The following is a 19,360-nucleotide window of genomic DNA, read 5'->3' as shown; positions in this document are numbered from 1 at the left end:
TGCACTGATAGCATCCATTTGGAAAGACAAAACTGGACCTAGACCCCAGAACAGCATGGTCATCCTTTTGCTGTACCTGTTTTATGGAACCACTTCTGAGCGTCTACAGATTTTTGTCAAGCTTTTTATTTTGGCATCTATAATGTCTCATGGGATTGTCAATCTTTCTATTTCTTTTTAGGTCCTTCCTTCATTCTGACTTTCTCCCAGCTCAGATGTAAGGTTCACAAGAATGGAGATCATACCTTTTCCATGTATTTGTCTTCATGGCTTCAAACAGCCCTGGCCTAAAACAGACACTTAATAAAAATGTGTGCTATATGAGTGACTGCATAAACGATGGCATTATCATTTACTGAAATTATATGAAAGTATGTATTTGCTCTATTTAATGCAACCTCAATTATGTGTTGTCATGAGGACCTTAGATTCTAACACTCTCACATTCATAGTGACTACCATTAATTTCTAAGCCAAAGTTCTGTGTTTTGGATTCTGTTCCAGTTGATAAACCACAGCTTTCTAAATAGATATTAACTGTGATACTAAATAATATAAAACACAAGTGGGTGAAGACCAGCTCATGGGGTTAGTAAGATCAAATCTGCACACATCTGCACAAACAGAACCACTTAGTCCTGGAAGGTTCTAGGGGAATTTGGGGTGATGTTTGAATGGTAGAGAAGAGGCAGGGAGTAGGTGGGCCAAGGATGGTCAGGGGCACGCGTGGGGGGGGGGTGTGGCCTCCCTCCCTCTTTTCCGCTTTCTTGTGCCCCTGTTCATGACTGGGTAAAGCCTTACTTTTCACGGAGATCTTGCACTTGACTGGTCTTGAAGCCTGGAGCTGATGGGGAGCAGGGACTGGACGGGGCCGACACAGGGCTCTTGATGCTCTGCACCGAGTGCCTTCGGCTCCGCCTGCGGTCCAGGCCCCGGGACTCACCCCCTGCGCCACTACCACCACCGCCACACACACTGGCCCTCCTCCGGTCCCTGCGCCCGCTGGGGGGCGGCTCGGCAGTCTCATCACCGTCCTCCAGCCGCAGCGCCACCTGGAAAAGCAGAGAGTGCCCAGTGCAAGGTCAGTCTTAACAGCCTTTCTTAGCCCCACCCCCACTCGCTTCTCCGCAAGGTCATCAGAACCACAAGCATCCCAAGCAATCTGCAAACTGAAAAGATGCTCTCCACTGAGTATTTTCCTAAATGGATACAATAAGGTCAGTCAATGTCACAAGAAGGTCTGAGAAATATTTTATAATTCAATGGGCTCCTCACCCTGGAGCCCAGCACTGCCCTTCCCAGAGTCATCTCCCCCAGGTTCCTTTTTGCTCTTCTCTAGTCCAGGAGGTGTGGTCTCTCCTGAAGCCCAGCAGCCGGAAGCCCTGGGTTTCCTGACTGTTCCTGAGCTTGCTAACCCCATGAGGGTGCTCAGAAGATCAAAGCAAGGAGAGAGGCAGGAGCCACGCACTCTAGGTGAGCAGGACCCGGCCTCACTGGCAGGTCTTCTGAGAGGCCTTACCACAGGCCCCATGGCTCCTAGGGAACCCTCCAAGCCTGGTATTGGGTGGGGGTGGAGCCTGAAGTTACACCAGCTCAGCCAGCTTGCGAGCTGGTCACAAAAATTTAGACCAGAAATAGACTGGACCTCTAGAGTTCACTTTTTAAATAATCTCCTCTGACAAGCAATGAATACTTGTGCAGAAGAATAAGTGCCTCACATGTGGCCACTTTGGCTTCCATATGGAAACGTGAGCCAACTGGCACCATAGCCCACACCCCCACCCTCTTCCCAGGTATCTTTTAGCCCTGCTCCTAGTAGAGAGGTGCCCTTTCCAAAGGCCCAGCTCTGCCACCTCTAAATCTCCTCTATTCTGGATCCTACTCCATGGCTTTCTTACCTCACGTTAACACCCACCATCTGTGCTTTTGCCCACGTTCCTCTTTAAATGCTTCCCAATGGGCTATTACATTCATCTGTATCTCCAGCTTCTTTAACTCTTTTATGCCTACTTTCTCAAAAACTAGAGTCAGAAGAGCACAGTTGACATTGACTAGACCTCTGTGTGTCTGGCTGTGCAACTAATGGACCAGGCATGACCTGCAGCAAATTGCTTGCCTGAGAGTCTCTTGCTCACCAAATGAGGCCAACAGCATTGCCTTTGTAAGTTTGTGTTAAGAATAGCTTCTATAATGTATGTAAAGTAGCTAGGATAGGGCCTTTCCCATGACCGGTACTCAATAAATATGACCATTCTTCCACAACTCGTGCCCTCGGATGAAGGGCCTGGGGTGCCCACAAATTCCTCCATCAAACAGAACTGGCAGGTCAGGCCCTCTTGCAGCCCAGGCGGACCAGGCCCAACCAAGTCCAGCGGTCCTCTGACTTGGCACCCAAGGAGTCACATGGTCCCATATCCATGAAGGTGCATATTTTCTAGCCTGGTGGGTGCTCTTGGTCACATTTCACAACTTATACAAGTGAGAGAATAGAGAAGTAACATAAAGACCCAGACAGCTGACCACAGGATTTGGCATTGACGTCACCAGTCTACAGAAAACCTGGCTATTGTAAAATCAGTGGTCCCCCTAGGTCCAAAGTGTTGGCATCTGTGTTCACATGGCAAGGTGAGCTTTGCTGAGTCAAGGCCAGGCTGACTACTCTCATCCTATTCTAAGGATGGGTACCTGAGATGTATGACCTGTTTCCCAGGAGTACACCCTCCCTTTATGTGCTCCATCTCCAACTTCCTCTAGCTCTAGCTTTTAGATAAGATCGATTTAGTGAAAACTACATGCCAGATACATTTCATAACAAACTCCCAAATAGAGGACGACAATTTAATAATATTTTGACCAGGCAGACATAATTTTGGAAGGCTTAAGGTAAGAATTGATAAGAGTTCAAAAAAATCTCTATTGCAAAATCTCACTGGAAAGCCTGTTTCCTCATGGGACCCTCTGCAGGACAACAGCAAGAACTAAGAAAGAAATTATGTATCTGGTTAATCACTTTTATCACCTCAGTGTGAACACCTTAAAGGGGAAAGTTCTCTGGAGAAAGTCTGAGAATGACTAGATACCTAACCAAGGACAGTATGTAAAAATGTTATTAGCCAATTATTTTTTCTTCATTTCTAGATATAAAAATTCTAGAGTATTTGAACTTATTCTGACCTGAAGTATTGATTCAGCTTTTTCTTAAGCCCACATTTGAGTTGATAAGGTGAGGGAATAAAACACAGTCTAGATATTTCTAATTCTTTTGTCTAACCTCAGACATCCAAGGATCAAACAGCTCACAACTGCCTTTGAGGGAGGTGTGTGGAGAGTGCATGAAGTAAAATCTAGTCTAACTGCTGTTTGTCCAAAAAGATGGAGACAGAAAGTTTAAATGAAAAGTAAAAAATTATCAAAATGGCACCATAAAATGGAATTCATTGAGGCTGACCTAAAATCTAGGTCCTCAGAGTACCTGTTGTGGCGCAGCGGAAACACAGCCAACTAGTATCCATGAGGACAAGGGTTTGATCCTTGGCCTCGCTCGGTGGGTTAAGGATCCCACTTTGCCGTGAGCTGTGGTGTAGGTCACAGATGTGGCTCGGATCCTGCCATGCTGTGGCAGTGGCGAAGGCTGGCCACTGTAGCTCTGATTAGACCCCTAGCCTGGGAACCTCCATATGCCACTGGTGTGCCACCCCACCCCATCCCCCCCCCAAAAAAAAATAGAACACGTCATGATCAAGTGGGTTATATGTCAGGAAAGTAAGGATGTTTAGAGGATAAAAAGAAATAAATTAAATATCAACTTAAAAATCCAGAAAAAAAAAAAACAAGTAAACTGAAAGAGGATTAAAGAAGGCAACCATAAAGACAAAAATGTTTTGAATTTTTAAAAAACAGAAGAGCACTAAAAATACATAAATCAAAATTAACAACAAAATAGACAAACCATGGGATCTCCCGTCGTGGCGCAGTGCCGGAAACAAATCCCACTAGTATCCATGAGAATTTGGGTTTCATCCCTGCCTGGCTTTGCTCAGTGGGTTGGGGACCTGGCATTGCTGTGAGCTGTGGTATAAGTCACAGACGTGGCTTAGATCCTGCACTGCTGTGGCTGTGGTATAGGCCGGCGGCTGTAGCTTCAATTAGCCTGAGAACTTCCATATGCCACAGGTTCGGCCCTAAAAAGCCAAAACAAACAAACAAACAAACAAACAAAAAAACACAAGCCACAAGTTAATCTAGAGAAAAAAAATGGGAGAAATTACAAAAATAAATAAATAACAAAGGGAAAATAACTTCTCAAGAGAGGATATTAAAAACATTCATAAGAGACTATATATTTCTTTAGTAAGCAATTTAAAAATCAAGATGAAATGGCTAATATCTTAGGAAAATATAATTTAGTAAAATTTATCCCCAAAACCATAGGGAATTTAAATAGACCAATATTCATGGAAAAAAAACAGTTACCAAAGATCTGCCTCCAGTATACAACACACACACACACACACACACACACACACACACACTCCTCCTCTGCCTCCACCTCATCATCATTGTCATCACAGGTCCACAGCATTTCCCAAGGAAATTCTATCAAATAATCAAAGACCAGAGACAAGGGCAGAGAAAAAGAACAAAAACATCCAAATATTTTTACAAAGCAAGACTAAAATTGTTACTTAACATAACAAGTATTGCAAACACATACAAAGAAAAGGATAAGAACACTCTGTGGTAGCGTTGCCATGGCAACAAAACTGCAACCAGCCAACATCAATCAAGAGAAGAGCAGATAAATAAATTGGGATTTATTCATCAGTGGTGAAAATGAACAAACTGGAACTCCACGTAAAAACATGGTTAAGTCTCAAAAACAAAAAGCAAAAGAGAAACCGTAGGAGGACACAAATGGTATGGTTCCATTTATAAAAAAGACAAAATTAAACAATACTTTGTTTAGGGATACAGACTGGTAGGAAGGCATTAAATCAGCTGATCTATGGACCCTCTACTCCTTTTGTAGGAGTGATGCTTCTGGGGAAAGAAGGCAATATCTCCATCCAATTTTTTGTAAATATGCTAATAACTAGAGTACATAATAAATAGCCTGAAGATATTTTCTAGTGTGAAAGTTCTTGTTTCTGGAATGCTCTTAGCAGGCTAAGGATCATCTATACTAAATAAACCCAGAATTTATGGATCTATAAGCCAAGATTCTCTGGGCTATGTAGTAGCGATGCTTCATAACTGAATATTACTCGCTGGGCAAGGCGAACCACACTTGGAGACCTTGTCTATTGCTCTGGGTCAGAAAGCACATGCCTGATGCACAAATAAAAGACCTGGAAATCACATGGAATGTCCCAGATCTCTCCCTGCTTCTTTGCACCTGTTTGTCCTAGAAATGACTAGCCTAGGTAGATGAGTATAGATAGCTCTGTCATAGAGAGCAAATTCTCAGATGGATCAGCTCTTATTTGATAATCTGATTCTTTGTGTTAGCTCACAGAGTAAGGCATGTTCAGGCAAAACTATTTTTATTTATTTATTTATTTTTGGTTTTTAGGGCCACACCTGTGGCACATGGAAATTCCCAGGCTAGGGGTCAAATCAGAGTTGCAACTGCCAGCCTATACCACAGCCACAGCAACGCCAGATCCAAGCTGCATCTGTGACCTACGCCACAGCTCAAGGCAATGCTGGATCATTAACCCACTGAGTAAGGCCAGGGATCAAACCCACATCCTCATGGATATTAGTTGAGTTCATAACCTGATGAGCCACAATGGGAACTGCAAAACCATTTAAAAAAAAACACAAAGGAATAGTGCTAGGAGTTGGTTTGATGACACCAAGGAGGGCTACCAAGGACATTTTCTAATTACTGGTCATATTTTAGTTCGTAAATATGTGAGTGTATTAGGGTTCTCCAGAGAAACAGAAAAAAATAGAATATACTGGAGATTTAGTCTAAAGAACTGACTGACATGATTCTGGAGGCTGAGAAGTTTCAAGATCTGTAGTCCATAGGCCTGAGAACCATAAGAGCCAACAGCATTAGTTCCAGCTGGAGGTCAAAGGTAAGAGATACCCTAGGTCCCAGCTCACTACAACTTGGCAGAGAGTAGATTCTCTCTTGGTCAATCTTTGGTTCTATTCATCCTTCAACAGACTGGATGAGGGACACCCACATGGAGAAGGGCAATCTTCTTTCCTCAGTCTACCATCTGAGTGCTCATCTCATCCAGAAACACCTGCACAGTCACAGAATAATGTTTGATCAAATATCTGGCCACCCCATGGCCCAGTCAAGGTGACACACAAAAAATTAACCATCACAATGGCTATTTGTTTTGTTGTTTTTTGAATTATATTTATTTATTTATTACTTTTTTTTTTTTTTTTTTTTTTTTTTTTTTAGGGCTGCTCCCACGGCATATGGAAGTTCCCAGGCTGGGGGTTGAATCGGAGCTGCAGTGGCCAGCCTACATCACAGCCACAGCAACACGGGATCCCTGATCCACTGAGCAAGGCCAGGGATCAAACCCAAGTTCTCATGGATACTAGTCAGATTTGTTTCTGCTGTGCCCCAACAGGAACTCCTTTGAGTGACATTTATGATTGATATGTACTTAATGCTGAAATATTAAGCAAATGCCATTTGACAAAAGGAAGATTGTAAACACAGAACATCTTTTGAAAAGTTTGACATAAACAGAAGGAGGAAGATGGGGAGATAGCTTGAGAGTCAGGTAGGCTGGAGAGAAAGTGTGCCTGAAACAGGAAGTAGTCACCTAGGGAAGGTATCCAGTCTACTTTTCTTTCTTCCTTTTCTTTTCTTTTTAAGGTCTCACCCGTGGCATATGGAAGTTCCCAGGCTAGGGGTCGAATTGGAGCTACAGCTGCCAGTCTACACCACAGCCACAGCAGTGCAGGATTCAAGCTGTATCTGTGACCTACACCATAGCTCATGACAACACCAGATCCTATCCCACTAAGTGGAGCAGGATGGAACCTACGTCCTCATGGATGCTAGTCAGGTTCATTACCAGTGAACCATGACAGGAACTCCTTCAGGCTATTTTTCAAAATTCTCTCCCAGTTGATTCACTAATGGGAAATTCACATGCATGTTGATACCTTCGGATAGATGCTGAGCACATAGAATCCAAAGCTTTGAGCATACATGCCCCTGGTAGAGCAGAGTCTTAGAGATTGGAGTTCTGATCAGGAGTAAGAGGTGAGGAAGAGAGGTATCTGTATTGGGAAAAGTCCTTCTCTACCTTCATGTAAGCCAACTGTCTTGAGTCCCTCCCTTTCCCCAGCTTTAGTATTTTTACTTATTCTGTCCTTTAGGAGCCATTACAACATGCTCCTCCATCACCGATTGACTTCCCAATGCCACATGTCAGGGACAGTGAAACACGAAAGTCTGAGCAGATAACTGGATGAATGAGGCTTGGTTAGAAGAGAAGATGTCCAGAGCAGGGCACAAAGAACTGGCCAGCTGTGGGACGCTTTAAGCTCTGATAGTATTTATCTCTGGCTCTGTTGCCACTGATTTTTCCTACGAGCATACAAACATAATTCTATTCTATTCCTCAGCTTGTCACTTACTAGGATAGTAACTTTTAGAAAACAGTGAGTTACATGTCAGTCTCTCCACTTCTATCCAGTGATGATCACAATAGAGTCATTTAGCTGGGAAATATCCCTTCTTGGACTCTAGCTGTACAAAAAAAATCTATGAATAAAGCTCTTCATCATAACAGCATTTATAATTACAAAAACTTGGAAGCAATATAAATTTGAAAAAAAAATAGGGAGTGGCTTTTTGTATCATGGTACTCGCATTCAAACAGGATATTACATTTTTAATAAAGTGAAATTCTTGAAGAAGATTCAATGACAAAAGAAAATGGTTCCAACATATCTACCAATAAAGATTCAGTCCATGACACTGAATACAGACTATCATCTCCAGACTTAAGAACATGTACCTATGTATACAAAAAAAGCTAGAAAAACAGACCAAAATGTTAACCATGGTCAGTAATCGAATCATGGGTGATTCTTCTCTCTTAAACTTTTTGGTATTTTCCAAATATTCTTCACAGAGTACATACTTTTAGCAAATAAATAACACCATGATGAGGTGATAGAGAAGGCAGAAGAAAGTAAAAGAAGTTTAGTATCTTTAATAGCACTTTCCCCCTGCATTTTCATTTTGTACTGGACCCTACAAATTCTGTAGAGCCCTGCAGGAAGTTCCACCCCTACTGAGGACAAGAAACATGATCTCTATGCCTCCCACATCTACTGACCTAGAAATGCATATTCTTTACAATAAAATAGCAATCAATTAATAAGCAAGCAAGCTGCCAAATTTATCCTAGATCAGGAGTTTTTACCTCTGAGTGTGCCTCAGAATTACCTGTCCTGTACAACACAGATCTGGGCCCACCCTCAGAATTTCTAATTCAGCAGGTCTGGGTGGGGCCTGTGAACCTGAATTTTGGCAGCTTCCAGATGTTGTGGAAGCAGTCACACCACACTCAGAACCCCTGGCCTGAAGTATGTTTACTTCTGCCTCTGACATTTTTCCAAGCTGCATGATGCCTTACAACAAGCATTTCCTGGGAGTTCCCATCGTGGCTCAGCCATAATAAGTATTCATGAACACAGGTTCAATCCCTGGCCTCATTCATTGGGTTAAGGATCTGGCATTGCCACAAGCTGTGGTGTAGGTCACAGACGTGGTTTGGATCTGGCATTGCTGTGGCTGTGGCATGGGCCGGCAGCTGCAGCTCTGATTGAACCTCTAGCGTGGGAACTTCCATATGCTGCAGGTGTAGACCTAAAAAAAAAAAAAAAAAGAAAGAAAAAGAAAAAAACACAAGAGGCATTTCCTGTTACCTCATAAATGTTCAACTGCTCCACTAAGTCCAAGTCAGTCCCTTTCTTGTTCAAGTGCCGCTGGGACACGGCCGCAATGCCCAGCTCCTCCAGGCAGTCCACCACATCGTAGAAGGTGTCTTGGTCTGGCAATCCGGATAAGGTCTGCACAAAGAAAGAAAGGGACACAGACATATCTTAAGGGACTGTCACAAGGCATTTTTTTTTTTTTTTTTTGCGCTGTAGCCAGTGGCCATAATTATAACACTGTGGGGCAAAGCACAACAGATGACAAGTTTGTTTGAGAAAAAACATCTTTAGGGTGCTAAGCAGAATGAATACCAAGACCCTACTCCCTGGGACACAGGTGCTATACCATCCCTTCCCCTTGAGTGTAGGCAGGACGCCCTCATGATTAGGTGATGTTTTATGGCAAAGGTGAAAGAATCCTACAGATGTCATTAAGGTCCCAAATCAATTGATTTTTGAGTTAATCAAAGGGGAAAGTAGCTGGGTGGGCCTGACCTAATCAGGAGAGCCATTTAAAAATGGATTTAGGTCTTTTCTGACTCTAGAGGCTAGAAGAGAGATTATCCTGCTGGTTCAGAAGAAGCAGCAGGCCACCATGAATTCCACATCTATAAAGAAATGAGCTCCACTAACAACCACATGAGCTTCGAAGGGTTCCCAAGCCTCAGATGAGAGGCCAGCCCTGGTTGACACCTTGACAGCAGCTTTGTGAGACTCTGACCAGAGGACCCAGTGAGGTGGTGCCTAGACCACATCCCATGGAAACTGTGAGATGCTATGTCTGTGATGTTTCTTTCTCTCTTTTTTTTTTTTTTTTTTTTTTTTTTTTTTTTGCTTTTTAGGGCCACACCTTTGGCATATGGAGGTTCCCAGGCTAGGGGTCTAATTGAAGTTATAGCTGCCAGCCTATGCCAGAGCCACAGCAATGCCATATTTGAGCCACACCTGCAAACTACACCACAGCATGGAAACGCCGGATCCTTGACCTACTGAATGAGGCCAGGGATCAAACCCAAACCCACAACCTCATGGTTCATAGTCAGATTCATTTCTGCTGTGCCATGATGGGAACTCTAGTATGTGATGCTTCAAGCTGCTCAATTTGCAGTACTTTGTTACATGGAAATTGAAAACTAACTCATTCAATGATCAGAAACTCCTGTTAACATCAATCTACTGACAGCTGGAGTTATAACAATTTGGGGGGGGACACACCTCTGGCATATGGAAGTTCCCAGGCTAGGGGTCGAATCAGAGCTACAGCTGCCAGTCTACACCACAGCCACAGTAACGTCAGAGCCAAGCCATGTCTGCAACCTATACTGCAGCTCATGGTAATGCCGAATCCTTAAGCCACTGAGCAGGGCCAGGGATCAGACCCACATCCCCATGGATACTAGTCAGGTTCATTTCCACTGAGCCACAAAGGGAACTCCCTGGAGTTAGAACAATTAATGATTCCCTTTTCTTTCACTTCAGTAGGCCTTATCTTTGGTCTAAGACATTTAGGAAAACAAGAAACTTCAAAGTAACAACCAAGAGACAAAGACATAACCCAAGAGAAAAAGCCGACTTCTCTTTGAATTCTGCTTCTCTTAAAACTCAGATCAGGCCTCTGCTTAAAACTAGAAGGACCTTGAAATAAGGTCCTTTTCTTTTTTAAATTTATTTTATTGAAGTGTACTTGATTTACAATGTTGTGATTTCTGCTGTATAGCAAAGTGATTCAGTTATATGTATGTGTGCGTGTGTATATATATATATATATAGATCTCCATTCCTTTTCATATTCTTTCCTATTATATTTTTAATAGGATATTGAATATAGTTCTCTGTGCTACAGAGTAGTACCTTGCTTTTATCCATTCTATATATAATAGTTAGCATTTGCTAACCCCAAACTCCCACTCCATCCTTTCCCCACCTTCCCTTCCCCTTGGCAACCACAAATCTATTCTCAATGTCAGTGAGTCTATTTCATAGATAAGTTCATTCACATCATATTTTTGATTTCACATATACATGATATCATGATATTTGTCTTTCTCTGACTTATTCACTTAGTATGATAATGTCTAGGTCTGTCCATGTTGCTGTGAATGGCATTATTTCATTTTTTTATGGCTGAGTAGCATTCCATTGTGTATATATACCATTATCTTCTTTATCCATTCATTTGTCGGTGGACATTTAGGTTGTTTCCATGTCTTGGCTATTGTAAATATTGCAGCTATGAGCACAGGGGTGTATCTATCTTTTTGAATTATAGTTTTGTCTGGATATATGCCCAAGAGTGGGATTGCTGGATCCCATAGAAACTCTACTTTTAGGGTTCTTTTTTTTTTTTTTTTTTTTGGATTTTCAAAGGCCATACCCATGGCATATGGAGGTTCCCAGGCTAGGGGTCTAATCGGAGCTGTAGCTGCAGGCCTAGGCCAGAGCCAGAGCAACTTGGGATCCAAGCCGCGTCTGCGATCTACACTACAGCTCACAGCAACGCCAGATCCTTAACCCACTAAGCGAGAATAGGGATTGAACCTGCAACCTCATGGTTCCTAGTCAGATTTGTTAACCACTGAGCCACAATGGGAACTCCTACTTTTAGTTTTTTGAGGGACCTCCACACCATGTTCCACCGTGTCCAAGCCCCTTATAAATGATGGAGATGAAGGTGGAGAAGGGGAGGATTTGCCTGCAGTAACAGGAAGTTATTGAGATAAAACTTTGAGCCCAGACCTGCTATTCTAATCTCCTCCTCTCCTCACACATCCATGCCTTATACACAAGCTACTCTAGCCTGAAATTTCGGATACAGGTCTTTACTGCCTATTCATTTCATTATTATTGCATTTCAAAATTATTCTAAACATGGTGACCGGCTTTACAATAATTTAAAAAAAGGCCAATACTTCCATAAGGATTAGCTCGCAGTACCAACTTTTTTTTTTTTAACACTTCTATTTTGGTACTACTAACATTGGAAAGAATGTCTATTCACAACCTCATTAATGGTTGTTTCCTCTCTATGCTGAGCAAAGAGGACACAACTCACTGCTGTCAAGTCTGGAAACTAAAGAAAAATAACTGGGATGCAACAACTTAATCCATCAAGGGACTCCAGCAAGGGCACAGAACAGGAGGTTGTGAACCAGTTAGCAGCTATAATGAATAAACAGGTTCTCACACCTAAGGGGCCAAGTGTGGAAGCACACGCTGGTGTCTGCAGATGCTGGGGGAGGCGGTCCCTACGGCATTAGCAGACAGCAGTCCGCTGACCTAACTGGAAAAGTAGACACCTGTCCAGGTTATGCTGTCATCAAAACAAATCCATCCTTTGGTTTTAGTGAAAACTGTAGAAATTACTACAACATAAGGAGAGAGGAATGGTGATACAAAGGCTGGGGCAGGGCTAATGATTGGAGGTGCCCTGACTGACGGCTGACTCAGCCAATCACATGGGAGGAGAGGGGGAACTAGTGATACCAAGGCCAGGGGCAGGGCTAACGACTGGAGGCACCCTGAATGAAGGCTGACTCAGCCAACCACGTGGGAATTGACATTCTGTGGTCCATTCAAAATTTCCAACACAGCAGTGGAAGGGCAGGATGGGCACAGAGAAGCCTCTGGCAGTCTCCTCACCTCACCGGTCACCTCTCTTCTTCTCCCTTTTTTTTTCTCTGCTGAGAGTCAACTGAGGTTCTTTATCTCAGAAATTTCCAGGTGGTTAAATTCCTAGACCTAATCTCCATTGCCTTAGCAAGCCCAGCCATGATGAGTTGGGGCGATGACTATTAAGTCATTAAAGAATTAGGTCTGTAGAACCAAACTGACTCAGGGAGCCCTTACCCAGTAACAGGCTCAAAGCTGAGGGTACTGAGAGGCCATGTGTCATCTCTGGGGTGAAGATGTGGCCTTGAGCCACACCCAAGTGCCGCCTCACTGGCCTTCCACCACCAAGACAGCATCTCTCCACTGGCATGGGGTGGGGGCCATGCAGACCAGAAACACGCACTCACCAATTTTCAGCTAATTCTCTAGCATGTTCAGCAAACCCTGCAACACCCCCACCCCTTCTGGACCCTGTGCTCCCGTGTTCCCCCTTGACACTCACTGCTAAGATGCCTACTTCTGGCAAAGGTGGAGGCTACTCCAGAAAAGTCTGTGAGACAAATGTCTCTTGATGCCTTCACTTCCAGGTGACACTCAGGACACACTTCCTGCTCTCTCTCAGACCTTGTCTTGCCAGGGTTGTGACAAGTAAATCTTTATAGCCACTCGCAGAGGGAGAAAGCTCTGTCCTCAAAGACACGTGATTTTCCTCTCTTTGGGTTTTCTTTCCATCAAATCTTTCTTGTAGGATAAAACCAGTGTGGCGAAAGCCTATATGCAAGTGTTCACAGTGGGAGCCTTTGTGAAAGCCAAAGGCTGCGAACCCCGAAATCTCCTTCAATGCATGAAGAGGTAACAAATGGTGGTATATTCACACAAGGGAACACTATACCGCAGCAGAAAGGGGCAAACTCTTTTTTTTTTTTTTTTCTTTTTTTTTTTAGGGTCGTACTTGTGGCATATGGACGTTCCCAGGCTGGGGGCTGAGTCGGAGCTACAGCTGCCAGCCTACACCACAGCACAGCAACACCAGATCTGAGCCACGTCTGCAACCTACACCACAGCTCATGGCAACACTGGATCCTTAACCCACTGAGCGAGACCAGGAATCGAACCCACGTCCTCATGGATACTAGTCAGGTTCATTACCACTGAGCCATAATGGGACCTCTGGGGCACTCTTAATACACATAGTAACACAGATGAATCTCTAAGGCTGCTGAGTGACAGAAGTCAGCCTCAAAGGGTTATGAGTCCCATTTGTGAGATGACAACACTATAGTGATAGAGAATAAATCAGTGGTTGTCAGGGGTATGAATAGGGGATCAGCGTGTCACTATAAAAGGAAAACATAAGGGAGGTTTGCCCAGGGAAGTGGAGCTGTTCTATACCCTAATTGTGAAGGTTATCCATAACTATATACAGCTAGACAGCAAAAGAAAAAAGTCAATTTTGGAGTTTCCATATGGAGCCCTGAGACACAGGTTCGGCCCCTGGCCCAGCACAGTAGGTTAGGGATCTGGCTTTGGCACAGCTTGGATCTGATCCCTGGCCCGGGAAATCCATATGTTAAGGGTCAGCCAAGAAAGAAAAAAGAAAAAAAAAAAAAGAAATAGAAGTCAACTTTACTGTACGATAATTCAAAAAACAATAAAATCAAAACTAAAAGCAAACACTTGGTGTGACTCTCTTTCCCCCTCTGGACACTCCAAGGCAGCCCCACAGTAACACCCCTCCCCCTCCCCACCTACCTCATCCCATTCTACAAGGTGGTCAGTATCTGAGCCCCCAAAGTCGGGGATTCCCACTGAGGGGATTGCAGCTGGGTTAAGACAGGGCACTATGCAACTGCAGCTTGCAGGCTGAGAAATGGTTAGTTTCTGATGCTTCCTCAGAACTTCTGATAACATGGGTGCAGGGGCCTTGGGGAGATGAGTCTGGATCTTGGAAACCCCTCGTTTAGGTTCCTGTTTAACGAAGGGAGCAGACTTCGGTGTCAGAACCAGGAACAGGCTAGAATTCAGGACCCTTGTTTTGTCCAGAAAAATGCTAATGTTTTGAATTCCATGTCATTAGGTCATCTTCTATTTTGTTGAAAGAAAGGTTCAAAAAGCAACATACGTACCCAGATTTCAGAGTCTGAATTTTTGCCAGACCCATATGAGCATTTCAATGTGTTACATCGTTTGGGATCTCCCAAGATTTCACTCAACTGGGATGATACATGTGATTAAAATTCAACAAAAGAAAACAAAATCCAGCATGGGGGCCATTGGCCTGCTGGCCTTTGTGAGGAAAGGATGACCTTTGGAGGAATGTCCTCAGGACTTTCCTGGACTTGCTCTGGGCCAGGACTGACACAAGGTGAGACAAAACTGCCAGAGGAGAAAGAGTAAGTGAGGAATTCCTGGACATTAGATGCCACAGGGTGCCAAGGTGAGTGTGACACGCACTGGGCTCTTGCCAGTGATTGGCAGCAAGATGCCCAGGCTGTTCAGACACTGCTTGGATCATCAAAACAGCCAAGCATGGCCTCCACCATTAAGCTGGATAGCATTACAACAAAAACACTGCAAGAGTGAAACAGCCATTTTTGCTGAATTCCATGTTTTCTAAAACAACGTCAGTGACTTAAAAATTACAGGAAGTAGATGACCCTCATCTTAAAAAAAAAAAAAAAAAGGGAAAATTGCTCTAAAACTACATGGTAAAATCAATTCACAAGTAGATTTGAAAATAAAAACAGAATTCTTAGGATTATCTTACAGAAAAATGGTACCATCCCCCAGCAGGACTGTAGGAAATTTCCTGTGACCTCACCAACAAAAGGCATTTCATGAAAAAGCAATCACTGTTCATGTGACTCAGAGAAAATGGCTTGTTTTACTAGATATTTCTTTTAATCTCATTAGAGTTAATGTTCATTTTTCCACTGGGTTCTTGGTATATTCAGAGGAGTATCATTTTCTGCCCAATTTTTTGCAAACGATTTCCCAGTTTGTCCCTTGCCTTTAGCTTTTATTTGTGGTTTTCATTTAACGAGTAAGACCTTTCATGATTTTTACACAGTGAAATATTTAAGTCCTTTGCTTTGGAATCTTTTTGACCGGTTTTATAAATAAAATAACCTTCACTGAGCAGAGACTAATTAATCTTCATCTCTAGTCTCTTCTCATTTTTCTATAGTTTAATGTGTGACACTGAACTCTTTAATCTCTCTGAAATTTATTCTGGTATATATTCAAAGTAGGTTTCTGTCTGCCTTCATTTAGCAAAACCTCTTCCAATCATGAAAGAAGCTGACCATCCCCATGGATGGATTTCTATTACAGGGCAGGTTGTCCTGTGCATTGAGGTCTGTTTCGGAGCCCCTCTGCTTCAACCATCTGCTGAGGAGAGTCAGGACCACAGTGTTTTAATTCTTAGAGTTTGTATAACATTTTAATATCCAGTAGAATTACTTCTCATATTATGCTGCTTTCTACCAATTTGTTCCCAGGTCATCAGGAGGGATGTTTCTCCAGGTACATTTCTTTTCTAAAGAACTAACCATCACTGTGGTTGGTCTCACCTGACAGCCTGGAAAGGACAAAGGGAAGCCCTTGGGGTGGTTGATGTCATGCATGGGGTCCAGGGCAGAGAAAACCACCCTCCCCTCCCTCAGTTGTTAATGAGGAAGGGCCCCGAGCCCTGGAAGCAAAGAACCTCAGTCCTGAGAGGAGGCTGTCTCTGGTCAGCATGGGAGCCACTGTCAGAGCAGAACCTCTCGGGATGGACCCTGAAGACAAGTGCTGCCTCATGAGCTGGTGACCAGGGAGGGTGTGATGGGACGGCTGGGAGCACCAGGGTGAGGTTACCATCACAGGAGGAGGATGGGACCTGCCCTCAGAACTCCGTGCCTTACCCCAGCAATCAGAATTCAATAAGTTGTGGAATAAAAGTGCTTTCGTTTCTGCCCAACAGTGAACCATTTCCAAGAGTAAAACTTGCTAATCTATATTCTCAAAGAAAAATGTTTTTAGGGGGACGTCTTGACAGGAAAAGCGGCCATAAAATTCTCATGGTCCTCTTTTCGGCTTTACTAGAAAGACCAAAGCAAAGAAAGTGTGCAGATGTTCAGACCTTCACATGGATGAGCATGTGCACACATGCACACATACTCTGCATGGGTGTAAAGGGTTGGCTCTTGGAAAAAGCACTCTGAAGCATGTTCCTCCATCACCGTGGGGTGCACATGACATGGTTCTCATTCAGAGGGCAAATCTTGGATTTTCACATGTACTAGTTCCCTGGGGCTGCGGCAACAAAAGTACCACAACCTGGGTGGCTTAAAACAACAGAAATGTGGAGTTCCCATTGTGGCTGCTCAGCAGTAATGAACCAGACTAGTCTCCATGAGGACACAGGTTCAATCCCTGGCCTCACTCAGTGGGTTAAGGATCTGGCGTTGTTGTGATGTAGGTCACAGATGTGGCTCAGATCCTGTGTCTTGTGGCTGTGGCACAGGCCGGCAGCTACAGCTCTGATTCAACCCTGGCCTGGGAACTTCCATATGCTGCAGGGGTGGACCTAAAAAACAAAACAAAAATAAAAAAGCAAGAGAAATGTATTCTCTCAGTTTGAGAGACTAGAAGTTGGATGTCAAGGTGTTGGCATGGCCGTGCTCCCTCTGAAGGCTCTAGGGGAGGAGGCTCCTTGCCTCATCCTAGACGGCTGCTGAGCATCTTTAGCACTCTTCAGTGGTCCTCAGCTCACAGATGCCTCACTCCAGTCTCTGCCCCTGCCTCCACATGCTGAATTCCTCATGTATGTGTGTACATGTTGTCTTCCCTCTCTGTAGCTCTTTCCTTCTTCTTCTAAGGGCACCAGTCCTATTGAATGAGGGCCCACCCTAATGACCCCATCGTAACTTGACTACATTTACAAAGATCCTAGCTCCAAATAAGGCCACGTGCACAGGTACCAGGGGTCAGGGCCCCCACACCTTCTGGCGGGGACACAATTCAACCCATCACAAACATCAACCAACCTTGTTCACTAAAGTCATCGCATAAACCAGCAACTCCGTGTCAACCCCATCCTTCTCCTCCAGGATTTCCATGATATTTGACCAGGGTGTGACTCCTAGGGAGTAAAGGAAAAATCATTAGGAAGAGCGATCCAACAGTCCTTACCCAACTCATATCAGAGTTTATCCAGAGACTTATGACCCAATGATGGCAGTGCCGTTCAATCACCAAATTTCAAAGCATGATGCTATCCTCAGGGTGGACTTGAACATGTATTGTCAAGTGACAATACACCATGTCAACCTCGTCTTCTTGAAAATGTAGACTCTTCAGTGTTGGAATGTCTATCAATTTGTTTGAAATTTTCTCTGTATGCTAAATATGTAATTTAAAAATCCCATTCATGTGCAGCTTTTTAGACCATGCATTTCTGTGGAAATTCTTTATAAGAAGTCTGTGAGTGTCCATCTCCAGCAAGGAAAGGGGATGCGGGAGAGCTTTACAGTTCCTCAAGGAGCTGATTCCAAACGATAACAGTGAAACATCCATCTGGCAAACAGTTCAAGAACAGAAGCATATTATCTCCATTCAATCAACGCACAAATACTGTTTAAACATCAACCAGGTACCAGGAACTGGGTCTATGGGAGTCTGTCCTCAAGAGATTTATCATCAAAACAGAACAGCTGGGTATATGCACAGGAACACATGTCAGCACATAGTAAAAGCACTTAAGAGGTAAAGCGCTGAGCCAAGCGTGTCACTCAGCAAAGGAGGTCTGTCTCTTGCAGTGTGATGGTAGCGGAGGGTTTGGTATGAGAGGTGGTTTCACAGTGGGACTCCAACGGGGAGACTCCTGATGGCTGTCCTGTGGCTCCAGGGACAGCAGGAAAACCCTCCACGTTCTGCACTGCCAAGCCAAGCCAAAGCTACAAAGGGGACAAGACACCCTGCCATGATTTCCTACCCAGGAGATAAACATCACACTGCCTTGCCCTTGGTGCGGCTGTGTGGAATGTGAAGCTCTTTCCCATTTCCTCTAGGAAGATCTCAAAGGGATTACTGCTTATTTTTGCTGATAAATTCGAAAATAATCTAATACTAGTGGGTTCCAAATGCTGGTTTTGACCTTTTTATTATATATTTTTTATTTTTTTGTCTTTTGTCTTTTTTAGGGCCACACCCACGGCACATGGAGGTTCCCAGGCTAGGGGTCTAATCAGAGCTGTAGCCGTCCGCCTACGCCACAGCAATGTGGGATCTGAGCCGCGTCTCCGACCTACACCACAGCTCATAGCATCCTCACTCAGATCCTTAACCCACAAACGAGGCCAGGGATAGAACCTGCAACCTCATGGTTCCTAGTCGGATTCGTTAACCCATGAGCCACGACGGGAACTCCCCAAATGCTGGTTTTTAGATGAGTCATGTCAGAGCTGATTGCCTGACCTTGAAAACAGAAACTCAGCAAGGGCATCGATGAACCTTGTCTTAGCTCTGTGCTCTTGGCAGACTGCCAGACACAGAGCAGGTGCTCAATAAAATATATGCCGACTTGCGAATGGAGACCTCTGAGAGGGCATCCAGTGGGTTCAACTGGGGCAGTTTTAAAAGACCCAGAAGGTCAAATGCACACAATAAGAAGACAGGCAAATTTTAAAAGGAATAGGCATCTACTACACAATGTGAAAGACACAGATATGGTTTGATAGATAGGTCTTCCCCCTTCATGTAACAGAAGGGAACTGAGCCCCTGAAGAATGGAATGAACAGAGGCTCAGGAAATGCACCTAAACCAAAGGGATCATCT

General features: G+C 43.9%; 1 protein-coding gene across 30 annotated transcripts in view; it reads right to left on the bottom strand.

Annotated features, from left to right (window-relative positions):
* Positions 1-19,360, bottom strand: part of FHOD3 (formin homology 2 domain containing 3) — a 548,282-nt gene that overhangs the window by 185,922 nt on the left and 343,000 nt on the right. For all 30 annotated transcript variants that reach the window (XR_014807874.1, XR_014807875.1, XR_014807876.1 and 27 more), the window contains exons 8-10: positions 17,571-17,665; positions 8,923-9,066; positions 802-1,052 (exon numbers count right to left, since the gene is read on the bottom strand). Coding sequence is in view for 27 of the 30 variants with exons in the window: in XM_021096273.2 (XP_020951932.2) it covers positions 802-1,052; positions 8,923-9,066; positions 17,571-17,665 (490 nt within the window). In the remaining 3 variants the exon portion in view is untranslated. The remainder of the gene's footprint in view (positions 1-801; positions 1,053-8,922; positions 9,067-17,570; positions 17,666-19,360) is intronic.

This window comes from Sus scrofa, chromosome 6, assembly GCF_054392235.1.
Source record: "Sus scrofa isolate SSC_HxYL_T2T_F1_AM1 chromosome 6, Sscrofa_HxYL_maternal_Yorkshire_Landrace_v2.0, whole genome shotgun sequence".
In the NCBI taxonomy this organism is placed as follows: domain Eukaryota; kingdom Metazoa; phylum Chordata; class Mammalia; order Artiodactyla; family Suidae; genus Sus; species Sus scrofa.
Note: the sequence above shows the minus strand (reverse complement) of the source record. Positions and strands in the feature narration are given on the sequence as shown.